General features: G+C 35.0%; 5 protein-coding genes across 5 annotated transcripts; 2 read left to right on the forward strand and 3 right to left on the reverse strand.

The window, feature by feature from the left end:
• Nucleotides 1-3,321: 3,321 nt before the first annotated feature.
• LOC143549279 (mitotic checkpoint protein BUB3.3-like) lies at nt 3,322-4,929 on the reverse strand. Its single transcript, XM_077040212.1, has 4 exons — nt 4,822-4,929; nt 4,612-4,742; nt 4,117-4,199; nt 3,322-3,584 (listed from the first exon to the last, which is right to left on the reverse strand). The coding sequence occupies exons 1-4, from the start codon at nt 4,927-4,929 to the stop codon at nt 3,322-3,324; spliced, it is 585 nt and encodes a 194-aa protein (XP_076896327.1).
• A 2,072-nt stretch (nt 4,930-7,001) lies between these two features.
• Nucleotides 7,002-9,418, reverse strand: LOC143549261 (cell division topological specificity factor homolog, chloroplastic-like). Its single transcript, XM_077040198.1, has 2 exons — nt 9,310-9,418; nt 7,002-7,653 (listed from the first exon to the last, which is right to left on the reverse strand). Exons 1-2 carry the CDS (start codon nt 9,391-9,393, stop codon nt 7,051-7,053), a joined length of 687 nt encoding a protein of 228 aa, XP_076896313.1. The 5' UTR covers nt 9,394-9,418; the 3' UTR covers nt 7,002-7,050.
• A 2,715-nt stretch (nt 9,419-12,133) lies between these two features.
• Nucleotides 12,134-14,349, forward strand: LOC143549262 (transcription factor MUTE-like). The gene is made up of 3 exons (XM_077040199.1): nt 12,134-12,236; nt 13,012-13,404; nt 14,284-14,349. The coding sequence occupies exons 1-3, from the start codon at nt 12,141-12,143 to the stop codon at nt 14,347-14,349; spliced, it is 555 nt and encodes a 184-aa protein (XP_076896314.1). The 5' UTR covers nt 12,134-12,140.
• A 576-nt stretch (nt 14,350-14,925) lies between these two features.
• On the reverse strand, nt 14,926-19,133 carry LOC143549280 (putative F-box protein At5g15670). The gene is made up of 4 exons (XM_077040213.1): nt 19,004-19,133; nt 18,523-18,834; nt 17,883-17,943; nt 14,926-15,379 (listed from the first exon to the last, which is right to left on the reverse strand). The coding sequence occupies exons 1-4, from the start codon at nt 19,131-19,133 to the stop codon at nt 14,926-14,928; spliced, it is 957 nt and encodes a 318-aa protein (XP_076896328.1).
• Nucleotides 19,134-22,539: 3,406 nt separating this feature from the next.
• LOC143549263 (pentatricopeptide repeat-containing protein At2g30780-like) lies at nt 22,540-25,224 on the forward strand. Its single transcript, XM_077040200.1, has 2 exons — nt 22,540-22,966; nt 24,048-25,224. The coding sequence occupies exons 1-2, from the start codon at nt 22,568-22,570 to the stop codon at nt 25,188-25,190; spliced, it is 1,542 nt and encodes a 513-aa protein (XP_076896315.1). The 5' UTR covers nt 22,540-22,567; the 3' UTR covers nt 25,191-25,224.
• Nucleotides 25,225-27,432: the final 2,208 nt, after the last annotated feature.

Consider the following 27,432-nt stretch of genomic DNA (forward strand, 5'->3'; position numbering starts at 1 on the left):
AAAGTGATCAAGTGGTTGATCAAAACACACAAAACGTTCGCAGATCTGGTAGAATTAGCAATCCACCTGAAAAATATGGATTTTTTGTAGAAGGTTGCTACGTGGTAGATTCGGATGAACCGACCACATACCGTGATGCAATGTCCAAGAATGATTGTGACAAATGGCTTGAAGCCATGAACGTTGAGATGCAATCCATGTATGACAACCAAGTTTGGGAATTGGTTGAACCACCACTCAACTCCAAAGCTGTTGGAAGTAAGTGGGTTTTCAAAAGGAAAACTGATATGCATGGAAACTTGGATACTTATAAAGCAAGACTTGTAGCTAAAGGTTTCACTCAAACTCAAGGGGTTGATTATGATGAAACTTTTTCGCCTGTGGCAATGCTAAAGTCTATTAGGATATTATTTGCCATAGCTGCACATTATGATTATGAAATCTGGCAAATGGATGTCAAGACCGCTTTCCTAAATGGATATCTTGAGGAAGATGTCTATATGGTTCAGCCTGAAGGTTTTGTCGATCCAAAACATCCTAATAAAGTATGCAAGTTAAAGAAATCAATCTATGGATTGAAACAAGCATCTAGAACTTGGAATCATCGTTTTGATGAAGAAATCAAAAGTTTTGGATTCATCAAGAACGCTGATGAGGCTTGTGTGTATAAGAAAGCTAGTGGGAGTATAATTACCTTCTTAGTATTGTATGTCGATGACATTCTACTATTTGGAAATGACATTCCAACCATGGAAAGCGTTAAGGCTTGGCTTGGAAGTAGATTTTCCATCAAGGATCTTGGTGAAGCTGCCTATATTTTGGGAATAAAGATCTATAGGGATAGGTCAAGGCGCTTGATAGGTTTGAACCAAAGTACATACATTGATAAGATCTTGAAAAGGTTCAAGATGGAAAACTCCAAGAAAGGTTTTGTACCTATTCAAAGAGGGACCATATTGAGTTCAGCTCAATGTCCAAGCTCAAAGGGTGAGCAAGACATGATGAAACAAATCCCATATGCTTCTGCTATAGGATCCATCATGTATGCGATGATATGTACTAGACCGGATGTGTCATGCGCTTTGAGCATGACAAGCAGATACCAACAGAATCCAGGAGACAGTCATTGGATGGCTGTTAAGAGCATATTGAAATACCTTAGGAGGACTAAGGATATGTTTCTGATATATGGATCTGGTGAGGAGGAACTCGCTATAAAAGGTTACACGGATGCGAGCTTCCAAACTGATCGAGATGATTCTCGATCACAATCTGGGTATGTGTTCACTCTTAATGGAGGAGCTGTCTCTTGGAAGAGCTCAAAACAGGAAGTGGTAGCATTGTCCACTACAGAATCAGAATACATCGCCGCTTCATTGGCAGCTCAGGAAGCTGCATGGTTGAAGAAATTCATTACTGATCTAGGGGTGGTCTCTTCCATTCAAGACCCCCTAGAAATCTTTTGTGACAACGAGGGTGCGATTGCACAAATCAAGGAACCTCGTTCGCACCAAAAGACAAGGCACATAGAGCGGAGATTCAACTACATAAGGGATGAAGTTGAAAAGGGAAAGATATGTATTCGCAAAGTTGGAACTGATCAAAATCTTGCGGATCCATTCACGAAGCTCCTAGAAAGACCGAAACATGAGCGTCATGCGAGTGGCTTAGGACTTCGATATTCTAGTAATTGGATTTGATCTAGTTTGTATTACGTTTAAAAGACTTTTGTAATTTAACTCTTTTATATGATTATGGAATCTTGAGTTAAATTCTAATATTGCATGTTTAATCCATGAATAAGTTATCTTATTCTAAAAGTCCGTAGTCGATCACATTTGTGGGAACAAATATGAAGCAAGACTATTATGAACTAGGATTGGTGGATATTCATAAGGAATGAATATGGAGCATAGGTTTGCTGCCAAAGTTCATAGATATTTGTGGGATACAAATATTGGACTGACCCGCTCTCAATATTACTACATGGAGTCGATTGACCTGATCATTAGTAATTTTGAGTAAAGGAGAATTTCATATTATCCTTAGACCTGAGATGTATATTGGGTCTTGATTTTCACCGAGTATTACACTTTGACTCTCCCCTTCGCTATTCGTAAAAGATGGTACATAAGGATGAGCTCAGGTGGAGTATAAAGTGATAGTGAGAGGCGTATACAGTCAAGACGGAATTTGTTCCTCTTATGTGTTGAGAGTTTAGATGTCTAAGGCCTGATAAAGTTGAATTGTAAAGAGAATGATCACCTATGTCTCTTAGATTCAACATGACATCTAGTAACAAAGGGATATAATGATAGATTCACCTAAATCATATCAAGTAAGGGACTTGAAGGGATGATGTTATTGAATGGCACTTCGTCAAACACATTAGGGGTGGTGAACTGTTGTTAGGCGGTATTCACCACTTGCATTAATTTTCTATGTATCTCGTGCAAGTGGGAGATTGTTGGAATTACGTATGCCCGAGACACATACTTATACTAATGTGGCTAACTGTGTTTGATCCAAGTCGGGTCATACCCAATAACAAGCTAGACGACACCAAATGTATTCTTTTAATGATTTGATCATTTAAACGAATACCGAACACTACGTGTGTAGAAAATTGGTTTTCTAAACAAACACACTTGAGGATTTAAATAAATTATCTGGATAATTTGTTTATATAAATTAATTATTTAATTGGTTAAATAATTACATAAATGTATGTGCATTTTATAAAAATGAGTTTTATAAAATAAAAGGAGATGTTTTAAATGGTTAAAACAAAACAACAAAAAAAAAAAAAAAAAAAAAAAAAAAGGAAAACCGGCCACCCCATGTGGGTGGTGGTTTTGGTTCAACCAAATGTTTTGTCCTTTTGTGTGGACCATCTCTTTATACTCCACCATTCACAAGACATGCATTTTGATCTTGTCCCCATTTTGAATTCAAGAGTTGAATCAAAAATCCTCTCTCTCTTCCTCCTCCAAAACTCACGGCCAAAGAGGGGATTTTGGGAGAGCTTGGTGAGCTTGTTTAAGTGTTCATAAATCCTAGCAATCAAATTGGTGTTGTCACAAATAGCTTGGGGTATCACTATCTTGAGGTCTTCTTCTTTGGAGGCTTGCCATTCATCCACCATCATCTTCAATATCTTACTTATTCTTCTAAAGGTAGAAGAAGGTACATTTACATTTTGTGAGCATATTGTTCTTGTAATTTTGATCCTTGTTCATTGGGTTTTGATTTTAACATAATGGTATGTTCATAACTAGATTTAAAATCTAAGCTTCCGTTGCGTTTTCTAGTTAAATATGGTTAACTTGACTTTGATAAACTTGTATAAAACCCAACAGGTCGGACACACTTAATTTGGATGTCCATCCTTTTGCTATAATATGAATCATTGAACTTGCGTAAATCATAAAAATTAACTGATGATCCAACCGCAACCATTGCAGTAAATCCACTAAGGGACATAGATTCAACTGCCACATTAACTGTATTTACACTTAAAGCCTTCATTGAACGTGAATCCCAGCACTTAACCTTTTTATCCCAACCACCAGTAATAACTTGACCTGCAAAAAAGAAAGCCAGTAACCGGTTACAAGAAAATCAGATACAAAAGGCAAAAAATTGCAAGTATAGAAAATTAGAAACAGTTTAAATATGATGACTATTTATAGCAATAACCATATTTTATATCGTATGATAAAAGAGTAAATTACCCTTTTTGTCCTTTAAGTTTATAACTAACTTTATACCATTGTTCAGAAATTGTTTTTAAATTAAGAAAATAACAAAAAAAAAAGCATTCTTTATGTTTTAAAAAGTTTGCACACTTCATCCTTTCCACTAACGGACGCTAAATACAGCAAAATCCTGTCATGTGCTCTGCACATGAGAGCATTAATGAAAAAACTAACCCCCGTTAGTGAAAAAAAAAACGTGAGGCGTTTTAAAACATAAAGGATGTTTCTTGTTATTTCCTTTGTTTAAAGACGATATCTAAAAAATGGTACAAACCTTAAAGAAGGAAAAGTGTAATTTACTCTAAATACAAAATTGGCACTAACATACAGTTAGCAATTTGAAAGTAACAACTGTTACCTGTTGCATCAGAATATTCAACACAAGTTGCTAAATCATCATGATTTCCAATTATTTTAATGATTCCAGAATGTAAATCATACCTACAAAAAAAGATATTATAAAGGGCCATGCATGGATCACAAAACAAGTTATAAAGATAACATGTAAACAGACATCGTGTTATGATGCAACGGAATCTGGCAGTGGCATGAAGCAAAATGCATATATGATGAATGAAAACTGAATATTGTAACTGAAGAAAACATGATCACTATAAACTATGCAAGTTAACACCTAAAATATAAGTTCAATATTCAAACGTTGACTTTCAAGGTCAAACATAGATATCCAACTTGGTTGCATTCACATCTATGTTTGTCAATATCATCATTATGCATTTCACTAAATCATGTCTAATATCAAAACCCAAAAACACATTTATTTCAAGATTTTTAACGATAAATTTAACTCGTCAACTAAACTTAATCAAACAGTGTAAACCTGAAAACAAACCTAGTTATGGAACAATCAGAACCAGTACTAAATGCAATCGTCTCCCCTTGAAAACAACAATCCAGAAGCTCAGCTTCCCCAGAAGCTTCATAAGTCACTTTAGATCCATCCACATCATACAATCTAAGACTCTGCACATACAAAATATTTTATAAATCAATAATACTGAATATATATGCACACAAACTCACAATAAAGATAATAACTTACAGTATCCCAGGAAGAGACGAGGAGATTGTTGGATGCTGGAGCGAAGCGAATTCTGGAAATAGCGTCTTGAATCGGATTTTCTTCAAACTTTAAACAATGTGCATTCATCTTTGTAAACTAGTAAATCTTAAAGTTGTTGAGCCCTGAGATATACAAAAGGTTTAAATAAATAGTTAAGGACTTAAGGTGTGCCGTTTTGTCATCTAAATTCATATATGATGCCACAAGTGTGACATGTTATGTGTTGCGATATGTAATGCTACATAATTAATTAATAAAAAAAACTGAACTTCAAATTCATCCCCCAAAAGCAACCAAATGAACATAAAACACCAAAGTATACAGAATCACTTCAACAACATTTGTTCAAATCGTTTACTGATTTCGACAACTTATCGTTTCGAAGTACTTCAATATCAACACATTCTTCTAAGTTCTAAGTACAAGAGAACACATTCTTCTAACGACTGGTAAACAGTTGAATAATAGCTAATGTTCTTAGCAATTTATGCAATCGTGTAACGTTTGGTCATCATATTATAAATGCAACATTTTGCCTATTTAGAAACTATTATATAACTATTATGCCATATGTAATCAAAATACTGAATTGATGTAACAAGCTGTGACATGTTTAATTTAGTTTATCGATAACCATTGAACTAAATTAGTGAACCTAGGGTTCTGGCTAGTGAATAATTGCTGCTAGTCAAAAGTCAAAACCCTAGACTAAAGTCAAAAACGCTAAATGAATGATAAGATAAGAAGATTATAAACGATTATGCAGATATGAGAGAGTATTGAGCTGACTGAACTGACCTAGGGTTTGTTGATAGAATGAACTGCAGATCTGTTGTTTTTATTTCTACGGTTGGATGAATCAAGAGCTGCAGCTGCTTGCCGGAGCTTCGTGACGTCGTGGTCGGCGGTTCTGCCGGTAGCACGGTGGTTGCTGACGGCGGTTGGATGACGGAGATGAAACTGAAAGTTTTGAAAATGTTTCCCGCTACCTGTGGCAACAAGAGAACGATCAGTTTTTCTATATTTAAAACTCAAAACCGGTTCGGTTTGGTCAACAAAAATATGGTTTGTGATTGGTTTCGTTAGGGTAGAGACTAGTTTTGGCCGGTTTCGGTTCGGTTAACCGGTTTTGGTGGAGAAAGGTACAAACCGGTTCCGAACATACGGTTTCAATCTGTTCCAAACCGGTTTCTACATATTCGGTTTCAAACCAGTTCGGTTTCTGACTGGTTTCGGTTCGGGTTGAGACCAGTTTTGGCCGGTTTCGGTTCGGTTAACCGGTTTTGGTGGAGAAAAGTACAAACCGGTTCCGAACCTACAGTTTCAATCTGTTCCAAACCGGTTTCTACATAATCGGTTTCAAACCAGTTTGGTTTCTAATCGGTTTCAGTTCCAAGTTGAGACAGTTTTGGCTGGGTTTAGTTCGGTTAAACGGTTTGAAACCGGTTTTGGTGAAGAAAAGTACAAACCGGTTCTAAACCGGTTTCAATAGGTTCCAAACTGGTTTTTACATAATCGGTTTCAAATCAGTTCGGTTTCGGTTCGATTTTCGGGGGTCGGTTCAGTTAACCGGTATATTTGCCCACCTCTACTCATGGGTATGGCACGTGATTGGGTTTGACGGGAAGTTCTAACGTTTGTTAGTTGTAATGACGAAGTCTGTTATAAAATGGGAACCTGAAGGATGTTTGTCATGATTTATTTTGTTACTTTGTGGTACTCTGAAGAATGGCGGTGCCATTTGTATCGAGTGGTTGAATGCTCTCGAGGACCATGAAAGGACGATGTTTATGTAGTTCTTCGTTGTGCGAACAGTAACCGTAAAAACAAAAAAACAAAAAAAAAAACAAAGTGTCAACCAAGACAAGGATGCTAGTAGTTGTTCATGTTTTAAGTTTTTAACCAGTAACCAGTCGGCCCAGGTGAAGACGGTTCAAGAATAGCGATTGAGCACACTGATCCAACCCAAGTGAAGACGGTTCAAGAATCACGATCCAGCGGTCCGTTCCAACAATTTCATACAATAATCTTGCAATTCTACCCATATAATATCTTTAGTCAAGAACCAACTCAGGATTAAAACATCTAACAAGCAATATCAAATATTTACAACATTTGCTGTAAAAAACATAACAAATCTCAACAATTTCTTTTTCAAGATTACAATCTTGAACAGTGGAATCACCCCAAAACACAAATAATAATCATTCACTCTGGAACATAAAATTCAAACTTCACATCCATCAAACCCGAATCCATCCCATTATCCTTATACTCAACATCCATTATCGTCCCCTCACCATCTTCTTCTTGATACTCAGCCTTCACACGTCTCACAGGCACGGTTACTGAGTAAATTGTCCCGAGGGCGGGGTCTGTGGACACGCTGAGCTGGACTTTATCTTGAGACTCGATCACCACAAAATCCGAAAGCGAGTTGACTATATTGGTGACTATCTTCTGTTTCGCCTCTTCACTGACTGCACACCGGTCAGAAAAAAGTATCATTTTCAACCGTTGTTTAGCGACACTTGCGTTTGAGTTCTTGATCATTGTTGGAGATGGGAATATTATTTTCCATGCTAAACTTAAACGCTCAAAGAAGTTTAAGTTTATGGCGTTTAATAAGAAGCTTTCTGCATCTTGGTTAATGGAGTTTGTTGAGATTTCATAGTCGTTAATGAGCCTCAAAGGTCGTTTAGCATGGCACCGTGTGCTTTGCACATGAGTGATTGAAGATGGCCATTTTGACCCCAAGGGCATGCTTTCGGTAACACTCAATCCGCCATTAATGAAACTAATAGAATCCACCTGTATTCAAGAAGGATATATGTTTAAGACATATAACAGAGATGGCCATTTCGACCCGTTTCATATAAACAGGTCGATTTGGTTTGCGTTTCAACGAGACAAGAAAAAATCTAAAAGGAAAAGATGTCAAACATGATGAAAGTTATTAATAGTATTATATTTTTGAAATCATAGTTAATACTCCAGTTATTCAGCAAATCAAGATGGACGAAAACAACCTAACCTAACCGAGTCCCGGCCCGTTTTGACTTGTTATCATTATCTTGTCACCTCTAAAGAACACACAAACTCCAAGAAGTAGGATCATACAAGAAAATTTTGCAAAAATGTAAAGAAAGAAACGCATTCTATAACTAAAAAAGTATGAAACAGATGCTTTATAGGCATGTTATTGAGCACAATGCAAACTAAAGTTAAACTTTAAAGGTGGATATAGCATGTTATCTCTAATTAACTCAGAGAACTGAATATGCAATGGACATCAGATATGTAAAGAAACATTCGAACCACAAGCTATGAAAAATGAAAATGAATGGTTATAACTAATAATCATAAGCTCAATCCGTCCCATAATAAAAGTAGCATTTTACCGTTTTGAGTTATAGAGCGGATTCTAAAATGCTCCATGAAAATAATAATAATAACAATGATTCATTCAAAGTGTAATATAAGTTTATCCTGTAGTTAAACTTCATCTTGTAAACCAAAGGGAGCAATATTTATTAGTCCATTTACATGGTGAACACTGAACATAATGGTTTTTATTGATTTATTTTTGTTTTTGAAATCATCACTACATTTATATTTGATAAAAAGTTTTCACCATAAGGTGTGCAAAGTCGGTTTCGTTCAGTTATGGGGGCTTAACCATAACCATAAGTCCATAACCGAACGTCCTGTTAACTATAGGTCGGTTAACCGTTGGTTATGGATCGGGTTTCGTTAAATTTGGTTAACTGTCCAATGTATTTTTTTTAATTATTTGTTTTTCCTTTGTTCCAGTTGAAAACGGCTCAGATGGCGTTTCAAGCTCGGGTATAGACAGTTACACCATGAATTTAAATGCTCGAAGATGAAAATGGAGGTAGAAAGTTTGGAAAAACACAAACATACCAGTTTCAATTTCAGATAAAGTCGGTTAAAGAAGACACATTAACCGTAAACATAACCAAATAGTCAGTTAATAATATTCAGTTAATCATAACCTAATTGTTCATGAATCAAAATCTACAACAAATTAAGCTCAAACGAACCGGATAAAACACATACGCCCAAATTGAGGCATAAAGTTTGGAAAACCCAAACATACAAGGTTCTGTTCGGTTTCGGTCAAAGTCAGTTGAAGAAGACACACTAACCATAAACATAACCGAATGGTCGGTTAATAACATTCACTTATCGGTTTATTCGGTTACGTCTAATTTCGGTAATTAAGCTCACACAAACCGGATATTCCACACACGCCCAAATCCCCAAAAAAGCCCTAATTTTGCAAACCACATACATTCACTGATTTCATTAATTATTACTCAAATTAAAGCAATAACATAGCAAAATCAGCACTAAATTTAACAAAAAAACAAACACAGGTTCAATAATTAGAACGTAATTAATGACTCGTTAACAGACGATGAAATTGAAAAACTGAAAACAGACCTTGGGTTGTAAATTGACACGAAGTGGGTTTGAAGGTGATGGGCCTAACGCAGCAGAAACCCTAAAGTCACCAGCAATCGCCATTACTGAAGCTCAATTGGCTGATAATTGATTAATTTCAGGTAGTGTTGTTGACCAGCAAAGTTTGACTCGTTTGTTACTGATGCATACAGCTGCTTGATATTGCTTGCAACGGCGTCGTTTAGGTCGGGCACGTGACTTTGTGATAAGTTTTATGTTAATAGGGCCCTTATAGTAAGTTTTGTGTTCAAATATACCCTTATGCTTTCTTTAGTATTTTAACGTGTATTGGTTTTTATTAATTCCAACTAACGAATTGGCTGATAACGATATCATATTTTATCATGTTTTTTCCCAACGGGCTAATGTCGTTAGTTGCAAGTCGCCGGAAAAGCAACATATTTTTTTCTGGGAAACCCCACCACCACTTGAGCATCACCAACTGATTCCGACGATGTATCTAGGGTTCCGACAACCTTAACAATGTAGTTTTTACTAGAAAAATAGGTTTCTAAGGGTCCGTTCTAAGGTTGAAAAGATTCTTGGAACGGAATGTTGAGTTTTCCAACCAAAAACATTTTTCCATCGACCTGCAACTAGTTGAGTTAGCATTATGTTAGTTGCGGACCGTTGGAAATAAGTATGATAAAAGGTGGATCGCTATCAGCCAAATCGTTAATTAGGACTGACATCAACCGAAATATGATAGTTAGGATTAATAAAAACCAATATACCTTAATTTAATAAGAGTCTATTGTTGGTTACAAGATACTCAATTGAAGAATTACGATGGAGCAAACGAACAATATAATGAACTCATGTGTATGCTTGGACACTTTGCTCATGAGTGAACCTGGGTTTCAAGTGTGCCGGGATGGCAGAAAAATCAAAACTGACAGGATTAACTAAAACATCTAGGACGAGTGTTCAAGAATGGGATCGCGTATGACATTGCAAAAGAACTGTTTCACATGTGTGAGATCGAGTATGAGATTCTTTGATACACGACCTTATTACCCGAAGTGATATAATCATTTACTTGAACCATATAGCCAAAAAAAATAGAAAAAAGGTTATCTTTATTTTTCTTAACCTTGTTAATAGTAATACCACATTTACTAGTTTCTTTCGTATAAATGTAGTTTTTCCTAAGATTATTGTTTTTAATGATATTAGTTATAGTTACAAAAAAATTAAAATTGTATAAAAATAAGAGTTGAAAGAATATATACACACACTTGGTGTAGGATTAGGAAAGAAGCGTTGGTGGTGAACTAAAAATGCGGTATTTTGGAATTATCAATGTCTTTTTAACTACATGTGCCAAGCTAGACATGATTCATAAAATTTTATATCGTTTCAACTATACAATGTGATGGTTTGATGCATATAAAACACGGTCTTTGGTCTATTTTGAGGTTAGACGCAAATCAGATGAACATAAACCCGATCTTGTATTCTTGAGTTATACTATTCAAGCTGAAAGTATTCATATACTTTAAAAATGTATCTCTCTAAAGAATATAGCCTACAAGACAATGAACAGAAGTGGTAGGCGCGCGAGACTCGCTAGAGAGGTAGGTCTCATCGGAGAAGAAGATGGTTTCGTTTTTTAATTCATCATTACATCATTATTAAATTCGTGTCATTAGTTAAACAAATCACATAATTAAAATATTAAGTCCACTAAACATGAATCCGAATCTCGTTATGGTTTTATACTTTTATATTTTAACATGAAATATATATGCAATATTTTTTTAATAAGCACGAGAATCTGATAAGGTTATTTAATAATATATGAAAATTTAATGAAATCAAATAAATCACAAGACTTTTACCACCTAGCATAAAAAACATGTTAGAATGTTCTACTCCCTGCAAATTCACTTTAATACTTTATTATATAAAACAGATCAGATTATTTTTTTTATGTTAACTAAAGCATAATAAAAGCATAATAATTAATGTTTTACTTTAACTATGTGAGCCCTCATGAAACCGAAAAAACCGAAATAAACAATTCGAAATAACCGAAATGAAAAAAAACACGGAAGGTTTGGTTTTATTTTTCCGTAAAAACCCAACTTTTGGTTTTGTATGTAACAAAACCAAAACAACCAAATTAAACTTATAGTTTTTTTTTAATTTCTAATTAATTAATAATAGTTTAATATATAGTTTAGTCAAATACTTTAGTATAAATGTATAGCATTTAATTAATTATTAACTAAATTTACACCAAAATATATATTTAGCCAACAATTTTTTTCAGCTCAAAATTTCAAGAAAAAATGGCGAAACCGAAAAAATGGAAATCAAAACGAACCCAAACCAAAAACCAAACAGCTTTTTCAACAACTAAAAGTTTAAACCGACATTTTGGTTTTTGGTTCGCCTTAAATTAGCCCAATGCCGAACCGAACCATGCACGCTCTAAAACGTTAACCGTAGACAAATTGACACAATTATTTCTTATATTTTCTTAAGGATGAAGTATGCGCATGAACACAAGATGAGAATTAACTCCTCCCACGTAATATTACCACCTCTCATAAAAATGACACGCAAAAACTTCACACATACAACCAAAAGATAAGACTTAAGAGAGAGTAGTAAAAAAATTATTAACCTCACGAGACTGAGACTGCAACCCTTATATAGCATTTATAAGAACCTGGCTACTTGTATGCAAACTCACACACGTAACACACTACCCTATATATATATGTCTGCTTATATGCATATAATATGTAGTAGTTATCTTTTATCTTGACTAGCTAGCCTGTTTGGAAGATTGGAAGATCATCATGTCGCATATAGCGGTGGAGAGAAATCGGAGAAGACAGATGAATGAACACTTGAAGGTCTTGAGATCTATGACACCATGCTTCTACATCAAAAGGGTGGGTTTGTTATTATCTTTTATATGTTAAAACTTAAAAGTTGAAAACCCTAATGTTATTTTATGAAAAATGGTTGATAGATTTTAACTATTTTTTTGTGGGATATATACGCTCAACCAATATTAAATTTAGGGTTTTCTTGTTTATTTTGGTAAGTATGAGTTTTTCTTTATTATTATTTTTTTAAAATTCTCTTTCATGTGTGTTGAAACCCAAATGTAATTTTATGAAAAATGATTGATGGATTAACTAATTTTGTGGGATGCTCAACAGATATTAAATTTAAGTGCGATTTTTTCTTTAATATTTTATATAATAACAAATGGGTGCTTTTTTTTTTGTTTAACTTCAATTTTGGATTACTCGTGGTCTATAAGATAGCGAGTTAAGATTCATGGACTATACAAATCTGACCAGATTATGCAAAGTGAAGTTGTCATATAAGGTATAAAGGATTTTATCCTAAAGAACCCATATTTGAGAATAAAAGTTATAGGTAGTGTGCAACAAATTTAGAAGTATGAGTGCTAGAAAATTCATTCACTCAAGAACCTAGCTATTATAAGTAAGCATAATTAATTAAAAAAATACAGCCAGAAAGGTTCAAGCCTAGCTAGTTGTATTTACCTGTGTATAATGATATTCTTTTCTATAAGGTTTAGCCCGATCACAAGCCTTTTATATGTCATGATCTTTCTTTTCATGACATTGGATTGTCTCAATTGTGTTTACACAACATTATAATTTTTTTTTTGGATATTTATTACTATGCCAGGGAGATCAAGCATCGATTATAGGTGGTGTAATAGAATTCATCAAGGAAATGCAACTAGTTTTAGAGTTATTGGAATCGAAGAAAAGGCGTAGGAGCATAAGTCCTAGCCCTGGTCCAAGCCCCAAGCCTTTACTGGGACCGAGCACTCCACAGTCGGAACACTCTATCGTTGTGCATGAGAATATCAAAGAACTTGGAGCATCATGTAACTCACCAGTCGCGGATGTGGAAGCAAAGATCTCGGGTTCAAATGTCGTCTTGAGGACCGTGTCAAAGAGAATTCCGGGGCAAGTTGTGAAGATAATTAGTTTGTTGGAAAATCTTTCTCTTGAGATCCTGCATCTCAATATCAGCAGCATGGAGGACACTGTCCTTTACTCCTTTGTTATTAAGGTATATATATATATCATAGTATTCTCATTGCTATGATTGATCGATGGTCGTTGTTTTCTATTATAAAACTCACGAAATTGCACGAAAGCAAACCGACTAGAAACATGTTAAGAACATCTACAAGTCTTCATCAACCCTAAAAGCAAGAGTAGTTTATATGGTTATTTAAAATGTTTTGTTTTTACGCCAACATCATGCTCTACGCTACTCTTAAATTATACCTTTTTTGCTACAACGACGGAACTTGAACGCATCCACCTGGAATGATGATAAATCCTTATCCACTCTTTGATACAATGATACTAATTGGTCAAAGATGATTATTTAAAATAATTAAACAAAGGCTTTAGGCTCTTAAAATTTGAGGTCTTGCCTTATGAAAATTAATAACTACATAACTAATGTCTTTGAAATTAAACCCCAAAAGGCCTAATGCCTTAATGATAGGTTTGGGACCACTGTTTTAAAAACATTTTTTTAACATCATTTTGGTACCTTAACAAGGTGGGATAAGGGCACCATTTTGTTTCTCATCAATGTTATTTTACACATTTGTTAGAAAAAAAAAACTTAGAATACATAATATTCTAATGGAGAAAAAGTCGGGAACTAAATTTTGCTTCAGTCCTCTAAAGACATTGAGCCTCCCTCAAAGTTAACAACAAAATGCATGTGTTAAAGTTAAGCATTTTGAAGTGTGTTTGTTCAAGAGAGTAGAATAAATTTATCGATATATGTTATCTCGTTGCCATTCGTATGACTTAGTATACACGTAAAGTATGACTTAGTACGCACGTAAACTTTGTTTATCTGACTTGATCATCTTTATTTTCCTGCACTAACATGTTGTTCGGTCACTTGGTCAATCATTATGTGCAGATAGGATTGGAATGCCAGATAAGTGTTGAAGAACTTGCAATTGAAGTGCAGAAGAGCTTCTCTTAATTAATCATATCAATCAATATATTACGTAATTTTCGAGATTCCTCTAACCATAGTGCTAAATAACAAGAAGCATCATATGAGTGTTCTTCTTATATCCATAGATATATGGTTTTAAAATGCAGGAAGCTGCTTAAAGCCTTTAAATCCACATATATATAGAGTTTGTTTCCTTTGGTAATTTTCCACAAGTTTGTATTCTTTTTTAACAATATTTACACTCCCGTGCCCATTATTTTTAACTAGATTTACTAAATGATATGAACATTTATAAAATATGCATACCAAGCATGTTAGAAGCACATCACCAATGTTTAAAATTTCCTAATTATCCAAAAAACCATGACTTATTATAACAGCCAAACAATAGGTAAGAAATCCCAAAGTCTTGACAGTAAACAAAACATAAGACTACTAAGAAGAAATTGCTGTTGCTATCAACTTAAAAAATTAGTAATGTCGTTCGATCCCCTAACACGGATTGTCATTTGACAGCTCCAAAGTTGAAATGCTGAATCTTCATCCTTGATTTATGTCATGTTAAAATCCTAATAACATTAACGTGCCATGGTTACAAGTTCAACCTCCCTTATAGATACCACACTTCTTAAATCCCAGTGTCAAATATAGCATAGAAGATATCTGATCAAACAGAAGTAGGCTTTCTATGTAGGTACACACGAAAAGGACACAACTTACTTCATTAATCCCAAGATTACTTACATGTTTTGTGTCGTGTTCATAAACAGCAAGTGTACTCCTACCGTCTACATTATTCTCACTAATTACAGGTTCACCTGTCTTCCTAAATTTCCGTACAAAATAACTGATAGGATCAACAAAGTATAGCTTTGTAAACGATTTTGAAACACCATCCTCCATAATCCATACAATTGTCATACGTTCAAGCACAACAAGATACTCATTCAGCTTATAGAGTTCCAAATCACCAACCGATACGCATTCTAAAATATCCGGGAGGTATATTTCTCTAAATTTTTCACTTGTCATATCAAATGAAACAATCATAGACCTACATGTTAGGATTAAACGCACACACGAAACTGAACACGACACGAAAGCAATAAACGAACACGAGGATTTAACGTGGTTCGGTCTAAACTGACCTACGTCCACGGGTGGCAACTAGGTATATCTTTATTGAGTGACCAATATTACAAGTACATAATGTTGTTTATATAGAGACTGAACTAGGGTTAGTAAATTATTATGCAAGAAATCTAAACCGGGCCGGGCTTGGGCCCGACCGCCCACACCCGTCTCCTCTTTTGACTTCATATAATAAACCGGGCCAACAAGGCCTACGAACCCAACAATCTCCCACTCGGAGGCCTTGAGTACTCTCGTCTGCACTCCTGATTGTACTTCTGTAATCTGAACATTAAACTTCTTCTAGTTGCCACCCGCCTTCTCATCAATTAACCAGAAGGCCCGTTGAAGCTCCCCGGAGCTCCAACACGTCAGTCACGGCTGAAACTGCCCCTGACCCATTCTCTGTCCCTACCGGCTCCCACTGTAACGAACTACCGGATCCTGAGATAACCTGAGAACAAACACTCTCCATATTCAGCAAGTAATTCATTGGAGAGACTTTTACAGCTGGAATACTGGTTTTCTTAATCCACTGTCGACCTGGAACTGTAACTGAAACACGACCTGTGCTCCCACTGTCACGATGTCCCCCAACTGATTTAACCTTCCTAGCTCGTTCATCCTGAATCTTCACTTTGGCTCTGGGTTTGTTACTTGCAAAACGAACCTTCTTCTGCCCACGAGATTCTGTGAACCGGATTTTGTCTTTCACCAAAACTGGATCCACTCCTTTCGATGACATATCGACCATATACAACGAACCCATTTTCTTGCCACGAGCAACAACGAGATTCCCTTTGACTACTTTCCACTGCCCATTCCCGAACTTAACATCGTGCCCCTGGTCATCCAACTGCCCAACTGAAATCAAACGTTTCTTCAAACTTGGAATAACCCTCACGTCTTTCAAAGTCCAAGAAGTACCGGCTGAAGTTATCAAATCAACTTCTCCCATACCCGTAACCTCTAAAATATCATCATTCGCTAGTCGAACCTTTCCAAAATCCCCAAATTTAATATTCTTCATCGTTTCACTACAGTGAGTGGCATGAAACGATGCACCAGAATCCATCACCCAAGCATCAACGCTACTCTCAACACTACAAACCAAAGCCTCATCACTATTGACCCCGTCATCTGTGTCGTCTTCTGTAACGTTCACCTCTTTCTTACCATTCGGACACTGATTTCTGAAGTGTCCTTTTTCTTTACAACCCCAACATTCAATATCCTTACGAGTCTTAGACTGACTCCTCTTCCTGCTCCCACTGCCTCGCTGTTTTCTCCTGCCTCTACCTTCTGTGACTAGCATATTGCCTGATGATTCACCTGAACTTCTGCGTCTTGAATCTTCTCCCAGAATCAGATCTCGAATCCCATCGAAAGTAATATTTGTAGACGAACTACAAACTGCAGTCACTGTTTGCGACCAACTGTCGGGCAAAGAGGATAATAACAAGAGGCCTTGAACTTCATCATCAAACTTAATGTCAACTGACACTAAGCGGGACAAGATCGAATTAAGATTATTGATATGAGTTGTAACTGACCCACCCTCTTTCATTCGAGTTGTCACTAGCTCTCGGATAAGATAGACTTTATTCGCTGCCGAAGGCTTCTCATACATGTTGGATAGTGCGTCCATCATACCACGGGCTGTGGTTTCTTTCATGACGTTAAACGCCACATCTTCCGACAACGACAATGTAATACAAGCCCTAGCTTTCTTGTCTAACTTCTTCCAATCTGCTTCTGACAACTTTTCTGGTTTTTCATCCTCAAACACTACATCCAAGTCTTTCTGACAAAGTAGTGCCTCAATCTGCATCTTCCACCAACCGAACTTCTGTCCGTCAAACTTCTGTATCGAAACCTTTCCGTCTTCTGCCATAACAATGACTAAAACGAAAAACTGGATAAAAAACAGAGACAGACACAGCAACACGAACCTGAACTTAACGACTGTTCTACTGAACTCTGTTAAAAAATCAACCTATTTTAAACGTGCAGCGGAATAACGAACTAAAAATCAGAAAACTGAAACTTTAAACTGAAACGATAAAACCTGACAAACACGGTTGGCACTGACTCTTCGTTTCTTTAACTTTTCTTCTGACTAACAACGACTCTTTAACAAAAAATAGGATCTTGCTTTATTATTCTAGGCTCATACTTTGCTTAATTGAAGTCTCTTGTTCAAATACTCAACCAAAAGAAAAGCTAAAAATAGTTTTTTTCTTTTCCTTTTTACTTCATGTTTACTATGGATAGCAACAAAGAAATAAGTCTTCATTCCTTTACTCTTTCTTGAAAACTCACGAACTCCAAGATTAAATAATAATTCAACTTCTTTTCAATTTGCTCAATCCCAACCAACACCCGATGAATAAAAGAAAAATAAAATCAAACTCACTGCCACTTACTTATGCTTTAACCCTATCAGCAAGTGACCGTGTACAGTGGTGGTTATACGGTGGTTAATAGCTTTCAAACATAACCCAATTACAACCCTTTAATCGGCGACGGCTGGGTAATGAAACCCTAATCGCTAACCTGCAGATGACGACGGCGAGCGGAAGCAACAGAACCAAGGTGGCGACTGCGAGATTGCAGCTGAACCCTAAAACAGATCTGGTGCGATGGCGTAACAGGCGGCTGAACCGGTTCAACGTGTTCTTCGTGTGATCCCGAACCTAAGCTCTAGATACCACTTGTTAGAATTGAACGGACACACGAAACTGAACACGACACGAAAGCAATAAACAAACACGATGATTTAACGTGGTTCGGTCTAAACTGACCTACGTCCACGGGTGGCAACTAGGTATATCTTTATTGAGTGACCAATATTACAAGTACATAATGTTGTTTATATAGAGACTGAACTAGGGTTAGTAAATTATTATGCAAGAAATCTAAACCGGGCCGGGCTTGGGCCCGACCGCCCACACCCGTCTCCTCTTTTGACTTCATATAATAAACCGGGCCAACAAGGCCTACGAACCCAACACTACAATATTCACCACCTATAGTAATCCTATCAACAGCAGCCAATACAAATACCATCTATGGCTACACCCACACCTTCATGAAGTTCATTGAACTGAATTGTTTTACGAGGGAGATTGCCATAAGGAAGTCTCCAAACCCCTACGCTTAATGTAAAAACCTCAACTTGATAGGGGATGCAACTTATACTTTCCATGTTACTCCAATTTTCAATATATGTGATCTTGACAATCTTAGGGTTAGTAGTCTCATGACAAACCCCAAAACCTAGAACGGTTCCATATGTTTTCACATATGCCACATTAGGCACATCAAGAGCAAAGGCTTTTCTAATGGAAGGATTCCAAATTATAGCCCTTCCACGTCCTTTTAGATTATCGCCAAACAAACATATCAATATCATAAGGGGAATAGGCGGAGAAACTTTGTGAACGGGGAATGTATATTCATCAGCAACCGAAACGTATTTTACCTTAGAATCAACGGAATCACAAAACGCTAAAACTAGATGTTCCTTTTGGCCGCTATATATAACGAGCAATATAATCAACGTCATCTATCATAGACTTCCATGTTTTGGAGACGGTTTGAAACTGAACCAGCGATTTAAGAGGAAGCCTTTTGATGATTTCCACTTGGATTTCAAATGGCATGTTATCTGACATATCGATTATAATTTTGTAACAAGCCTTTTCAGAGTCCTCACACAAAGAGAAAGATAAGGAGTTCTCAGTTGAACTATATATTTTCTATCCTGAGTTGGTTGTCCAGTAGTCGAGACAAAATATTTAAAACATCCAAAGATATTGGGTTTGAGTTTCGCGGACACTAAGGGTATTGCCCGAATAAACTCGAAACCTAACAATCTGAACCCGATTAAGATGGAATCCGAAACCCGAAAATTGTATTTGATTTGGCATTTGGGTTGAAAAAAGGCCGATTAACCCGAATTCACATATATAAATGCTAACTATCATCAACAAAAAATTCTATTTTTCCTCACATATGTTTCGTTTAGTTGTGAAGATGATATGCTGTTTTGCCCTACACACACATATGTTGTTTCTATCTTCGTCCCATATATTTCAACTGAAAGTCTAGTTATCTCTTAAATAGTTACTAATTGTGTTGGAAACTGATGTTGGTTGTTTAAGTGACTAAGCATGTTCGGTTTGGTTGACGCAATATGAAACATGATGTTGGGTGTGTCTTTATTTGATATTTTGTTCCTACTATCTAATAAACATTTTGTTAAGTTAAATTGTAAAGTATGCATTGCAACTTGTATTTAAAAAACATGAATCTTATTTAGGTTAGTAAACCAGTAAGAAACCAATAGCAAAAAACAATAATAATCTTAACCGAGTAACTCGAAAAATACATAATGCATACCTTTATTTTTTTCTCAAAGGCACATGATTTGTGACTTTGTTGCTTCGAAACTGAAACACAATGAAATCATCAGAGATTAGACGATGCATGAGTTATGAATACCCGGTGATTACTTGATTGTTGATATCAATGTCTAGGGTTTTTGTTAATTTATAGCCTGAAACTGGAAAACCCCATAATAACTAAAAATAAAATAAATTACATATCATTTATAGAAATTAAATAAATTGTAACAAAAAAATTTTATTTTTAACTTGTTAGGAATACAAACAATTAGGCCCATAGCCCGAGCCCGACCAAATGTAATAGGCTTTTGGTTCTAAGTGTAGTAGTCTTATACATATCATGTGTGTACCAAATAGTAAAACCCAAGAAAACAAGATCAAACTGAGCGTATTAAAAAAGCAAACGATTTTCAAAAACTAAAGATAAATGTTCTGATTTTGGTTTAGTTTGAGCCAAAAAAAAATGTGAAGTATGAACAAGTTAGAACGTTTTTTTATTAGGATTTCACGAGGCATTTATTTATTGTGAAACACTCCCATCCAAGCTTGGCTTGGCCGGTCGCTTCAAGCCTTCTTTATGCATTCTCGTCTTCGCTGTTCAAACTCAGCAAAACCACCTCAAACTCAGTTGGTCGTCCATATTATTGTAAGTGAGATCTCTGTATGAATAAATTTGAAAAAACACTATTCACCCTCTATAATTTTTTTTAATGTTTATTGAAAGTGATTGTGAGTCGAGAAGAGAAAAAAGACAATGATAAAAGTATAAAAAAATATTATTTAATTGAAAAAGATAAAGAAAATATAGTGTGTTTTAGTGTAATCATAGAGATGAAGATAGAGATGTTGCTAGCTAGGAATGCTTTGAGACATTGAAACTCTAAAAATAAACTTTTAAAAATATATACAAAATAGATAAGTATAAATGTAACAATAATAACTAATACATTTGCAAACGAGTCAAGCTTGAGTCGAGTTCAAACTTGAAAAGTAGTCATAAGCAAATAATGCTCGAAATAAGCCAAGCTCAAGCTTATACTTAAAGAGCTGCTCACGACTTATGAGCCGAGCTCAAGCCTACACGAGCTCGTTTACACCCCTTATCAAAGCAATAATCGGGTCCTTTCCCTGACCCGCGTCTCGACCCAAGTCACACACAAATGACAGACTGCGAACTGAATCCGTCACCCCTAGGGGTGAGCAAACGCGTCAAGCTCGACCCAGACCCGTTTAATAGTATTATCAAGACCCAGAAACCGACCCTATTATAAATAACCGAATCAAATCCGGTGTTAAGGGTCCTCCCCGGTTTATATAGGAGCAAACAGATCGCACCCACAAGACCCGACCTGACCCGAACCCATAGCCCATTTAATAGGATTCTCAAGACGCAGGGACTGACCCTACTATAATATAACCGGGTGAGATCGGTCCGGGTCTATCCGGGTCTATGGTCACCTCTAGTCTCAGCTCACTCGTCGATCAATTCCTTAAACCCTAAACCCCCAAATCAAATCACAAACGACGATATCTAACAGAGTTTCAATTCCTTCGTCTCCGATCTGTTTCTGACTCAATTAATAATAATAATAATAAGGTAACGTCTTTCCAATCCTCTGTATTTATAAGTATTTGATAATGCATTGTTATTCAGTTGATATCAAGCAACACAATTACACAATACAATACATCAATCTGATTTAGGCAAAAGAATATTAATTTATGTTAGAATTATAAGCCATAAGATTTTATTTAGCTTTATATAAATGAATTATTATAGTACACATCTTCTTCAAGTGTTGCAAATAAATGATATTGAATTTTGAAATATTTAAGTTTCCATGAAGATAACGTTTACATCTCGCTTTGGCTATCGTGTTGCTTAAGCGTATTGCCAGGCGTGTATTATGTAAAAAGATCCTTTTTTATATGTTTGTTGATGTGATTAATATGTGAAAAGTTTGTTTGTTTGTTAGAATGTTTGGATTAAATTGATGAAATGATACTTCTTAATATAACTGTAGCACCCGAACCCGACTAGGGCTGACTTGTCACCTTTAGAGGAACTCAGAATAATCAAATACTAATATTCTAATAACTTCAATAAGCGCTATAAGTTATTAGGACATCCAGTGTAACCTCGAGAAACCTATCGTCTATGAAGACAACAAAAAACATGACTGAGTCGATCGATAATTGATTGAACTTTTTTTAAAACTACAAGCAGAATCAAGAAGTCTGAATAGGATCATAGATAGGGATTCCATTTGCGAAAGAAAAATAAAAATAATCTGATAAGAAAGACAAAGAATTGATTTTTAAGCTGTTTTCTTGTTCTTTTACTGACGTGGTTTAACAGAACTCTAGCAATGGTTAGGTTTGTAAAGAATTATCATGTCACTTTTTGGTAAATGGAGTTTTTGCGTGCCTCTTTTATAGATATAGAAGCACTGCACATACATATATAATATATCACTCAAGATATTGGTAAGCTTCAGTGCTTTAAACTACTTGAAAGTTGAAATGTCAAATGTCAACTGTCACACTATATATAAGTAGAATAATGCAACAAGGACTAGAATCACATTCGTTTCCAAACGACTAGTACAATACTTTTTTTTCTTCTGTTTCTGTTATTTTCGTTAGATATTTCAGCCTAAAAAATACTCAACTATGTGTATTTTTCTTGTCTTCAGGTAAATATGAAGAGAATATTCAGAATATGCGATGGAGGATCAGCAAAAGTGGACCTCTTGTATTGCCCGCGTGGATATTTTATATCCAAATTTCTAACAAATCCAACAACGATATCAAATACCACCCGATGGGTATATACTGAATCTTCATCATCCAAAGCAATTTCAGAGTTGTATGGACAGTTTGCTGATAAATGGGCTTATGCTGACGTACGTTCTAAAGAAGAAATGTTTAAAAAGGTTTCTCTAATAAAAGATGATTTGATGAAGGATGTGAAAGACGGAGACTCTTTTGAAAACTTGTTGGAAGTTGAGGGGTTGAATTTGTTAAAAATGTATTCTGATGGGGCTGCTTTTGTTGAGCTTCTTAGGTTGTTGGAATCTTCTCCTCATTTGGCTATCAAGGTAATAATAATGGTTTTTTTTTATTTTATTTTTTTATGTGTTAATTATTAGAGTTGTTCATAAACTGTTGACACCAACTGAACTGTCTAAATCGAAGCAATATTGTCAGTTTGGCCCGTTTGAGATCCAAAGTCCAAACGGTTTGGTTTTGGTGGTTTGCAAGTTTAGCCACTTGATTCGGTTTGGAACTTGAAACAACCATGTAAACCGTGCCGTTCTTACCTTTCTTTTATAAATATTTATTTTCATCTTTGGAATACGTAATTAGGTATGCGTATTATAGTCATGAATCATATAATACCATTTCAAAATTTTTTATACAAACTAATGGTTTTGTAAATAAACTAAAAAAAAGATCTGTTCAAACCTCCAAAACGTAACCGTTAAACCACCAAAATGGTAAATCTGCCTGTGTGTTTGGCACTTTGGTTTGTTGTTCCCAGAAACCTAGGGGTTCTAAACTGGTTGTGTTCTCGGGTTGGCGGATTCAACCCAACACGAACAGAACATGAAAATTATGTCAGACACGTGAACCCAAACACTACACACGTATATTTGCGGATGGCACGAATACGACCCGCTTTACCTTAAAAGTTTTCTTTCTTTTTTTCTTTTCCTTTTCTTTTAAAGACCTGAAAGTTTTCTGTTTCTTATTGTTTTCACATATTAATACTTTTACACTTTTACAACCAAAAAAAAAAAAACAAATGCATATAAAACAGTTACATTTAAATTATAAAACTTATGTCAGTTTCGTTTTTAGTTTTAAACTTTGTCATAAGATACCCAACAAATTTAATTTGCTGCATAAAACAAATTTTTAGAAAATAACATAAAAAGAAAATGTGTTAAAACGGGTCAAACCAATTTAATTATTTACATATTTGCTGGGCAAACACAGACACTCGTTTAACTAAACGCCCAAAACCGACCAGAACCCATTTTATACCAAACCCAAACCTGCAAATTTCGTCCTAGGCTTGTGTGGTGTCAGTTATTCACACCCCTACCGAAACTGTAGTTAGCGGTTTTGGCATATACAAGTTTTTCAATTGTTATTATATTTGTATATGTTATATAGGCTTTTAATTGGAGAAGAAAAAAAGATGAGATGAGGCCTATGTCACCAGAAGAATATGCAAAAGGCATCAAACTCGCGGGTCGAGTAAAAGATGTAGATCTAGCTGTTGATCTTTTCAGGGAAGCTACCAACAAACGGATCAAAAACACCTCGATTTACAACGCGCTTGTGGGTGCTTATATGTACAACGGTCTAAGTGAAAAATGCAATTCCGTTTTTCTTGATCTAAAACAAGATATCAACTGTCAACCGACGTCAGCTACATTCAACATGCTAATATCAGTATATGGTCGTAGAGTACTTGTAGATCAAATGGAAACCGTGTTTCAAGAAATGAAAGATTACAATATCGCCCCTGATATAATCACTTATAATAATATGATCACAGGTTATTTAACCGCCTGGATGTGGGAAAGTATGGAGACTACTTATCGTTTGATGGAGACGGGACTCGTACGCGCTAACCTTGACACGCATTTACTAATGCTTCGAGGGTTCGCACATTCAGGTAATTTAGAGAAAATGGAACATTTTTATAATATCTTGGGACCGCGTGTTCTTCGTGAAAAGCATGTTACTTTAATTAGAGCTATGATATGTGCATACTGCAAGGCTCCTAATAGAAATCGAGTTAAAAGAATTAAAGAATTAATGAGATTGATCCCTGAAAACGAGTACAAGCCGTGGTTAAACGTGCTACTTATCAGAGTTTATGCGGAAGAGGATTTGGTTGACCAAATGGATGAGTCAATACACGAGGCGTTTGACCATAACACGAGTGTTAATACAGTGAAAATTATGCATACGATTACTTCAACATATATTAGGAACAACGCGGTTGACAAGCTGGCAACGTTTATAGCGCGTGCAGGGCGTTCAGGGTGGAGAATGCGTCGTGCGTTGTACCATGAGCTAATGTGGGTGCTCGCCTCACAAAAACGGATAGATGAAATGGAGCAAGTTTTAACTGAGATGGAGAGATTTAGTTACGGGTGGTCAAAAGGAACGTTAATTATATTGTTTAAGGCGTATTCGGGACAAAAAGAACAGTATAGACATAAGTTTTATAGGGTGTTAGGGTTGATGTGCAAGCATGGGTATGGATCAATTGCAGGAGAATTGGATGATGGATGTAGATTATGAGATTTGAGAAAGAAGCCATTTTTGTGAGGTATTTGAGAAATACACAATTTTCTTTAACTATTTATTCAAATTCAAATGTTGTAATTAGTTTATATTAATAAAGATAGTTCGTTTGTAGTTATCATAATTCATTAATTAGGCTAAACATGATCATTGTTGATCCTTCATTCTTGTTGTCAAGATTGGGATACTATGCCTGCAAAGATGTTATAATGGACAACACATTATAGGATCTTAAGATCAATGTTAACTCAAGTATAGCTTATAAAATTAATTCAGTAACTGGTGGTAAGACTTAATAGGCAAAGCTTATTTGATGAAGATTCAGGTTCAAGTAATGTATAGCTTATTTATTGTTACTTTATGATGTAATTACATAATTACTCTACTTGTATATATAATTACTCTATTTGATTCTCATGTTTAGCACGCTAATTTTATTTGTATGTTAACTTTCTCCTATATATCTATATATATATATATATATATGAATGAAACTGAGTTGTTAGTTAATTTGCTTTTTTTTTTCTAAAAAAGATTTGACATGAATAGTTGAGTTAGCAACTTAAATAGAAAACCTTTAAAAGTAATTTATATATATATATATATATATATATATATATATATATATATATATATCATGGGAAGTCATGACAGCTAGTAACTGCTGAGGTACTAACTACTGATGTAGTAGCTTCGTACAATCGTACTAGTACAAAATACCTAAATCATTAAACTTTGGTGCCGATAAACTTGATTGGTACAGGTAATGACGGACTCAGGAATTATTTTCTTGGGGGGAGAGGGGGGCAACATCGGAACTTAACACTACTTTTAAGGGGGCTAAATAACACTGAAAAAAAAATATAAGGGAAAGGGGTGAAAGGTCTTTTTGGGTGGTTGGTGATTATAAGTGATTAATGGAGGGGTATCAAGCCATCTCAAATGTGGTCCTCCAAATCTATCATCTTTTAACAACTTTTACAGAAACATGGAAGAAATATTTCTCCACACTTTTTTTAATAGGTGAATACTTTTATGTCTATTCTTCTAAATATTCATTTATCATTTTATTTTTTTTTAAATTATTATAAGTCATTAATATTGTGTACATGAATGAAGTAATACAGTAAATGATACAATGCAATAATCATTTAGATTAAGATCACTTATCGTTCAAAAAGCGTATGAGAGAACGACCCTTCATTACACTTAAAAAATGTGATGGCACAATTGTAACACATGAAAAAAAATCTAGGTTGTTATTACCTTATAAGTTGCAGAATTTTCTTCATGCGTAATTACGTTTCTTCGTGTGTGATTATTTTTCCTATAGCATAATTATTTTAATTTATGCAAAATTATGTACTTTTTGTGTGTAATTTATGTTCTGTATTTACAGTTATGTAAATGCGGATTACGTGTATTGATGTAAGGTAAGAAGTCTTTGTAAGATAAGAAATTATTGGGCGTATATCCTGGTCCTTTATATAGCTTTATATCAGAAAAATAATCTAAGTTAATATATAAGAAATTAATGTGTTTGATATTGTGACTTATTAAAAAAGAAAAAAAGTTATAAAGAGGTAAAATAAGAGATACAAACAACCCATTAGTATTAGTTAGTATTAGGAAATGGTCTATTAATTTAAAATATTATAGAAAGAAAAAATAGGTTATTATTTTTTCAAAGTACGGTCGGTGGTAGATTTGTACAATATTCTAGGTCAAAAACGTACGTGGAACATGATTTGGTTTTATACTTTTATGTGACTTGTCAATAGTGCTGACTCTAGTTGAGATACCATTCAACAATGCAAAGATCTATATATATATATAGGGGAAGTATAAAATGGAAAAACTAACTTAAATTGTAAAAACCCTATGTAACATCGTTTTTTTTGTTTTTTTTTTGTTACACACGTAATATATGTTGTAACATTTAATACAAAACATCGAAAACTAAAAAAAAATGTTTTGCTATTTTTTAACATTTTTTTACTAATTTTTATATATGTTTTCAGGAGAGAGAAAAAGTTATATTTATGTTTACATTTTTTATTAACTTTAATTGTGGATCACATTTAAACTTTAATTAAAAACATATGGTTGAGAATAAGTTTCTAGAGTTTTCATAAATCAAGTGGGTTTTCATTTTAACCTTACCACCCTATATATATATATATATATATATATATATATATATATATATGATAGATGCAGACAGAGGTTGACTTTCATT

This window comes from Bidens hawaiensis, unplaced genomic scaffold, assembly GCF_021521415.1.
Source record: "Bidens hawaiensis isolate Kalapana, Puna unplaced genomic scaffold, B.hawaiensis_p1.1 tig00015453_1, whole genome shotgun sequence".
Classification (NCBI taxonomy): domain Eukaryota; kingdom Viridiplantae; phylum Streptophyta; class Magnoliopsida; order Asterales; family Asteraceae; genus Bidens; species Bidens hawaiensis.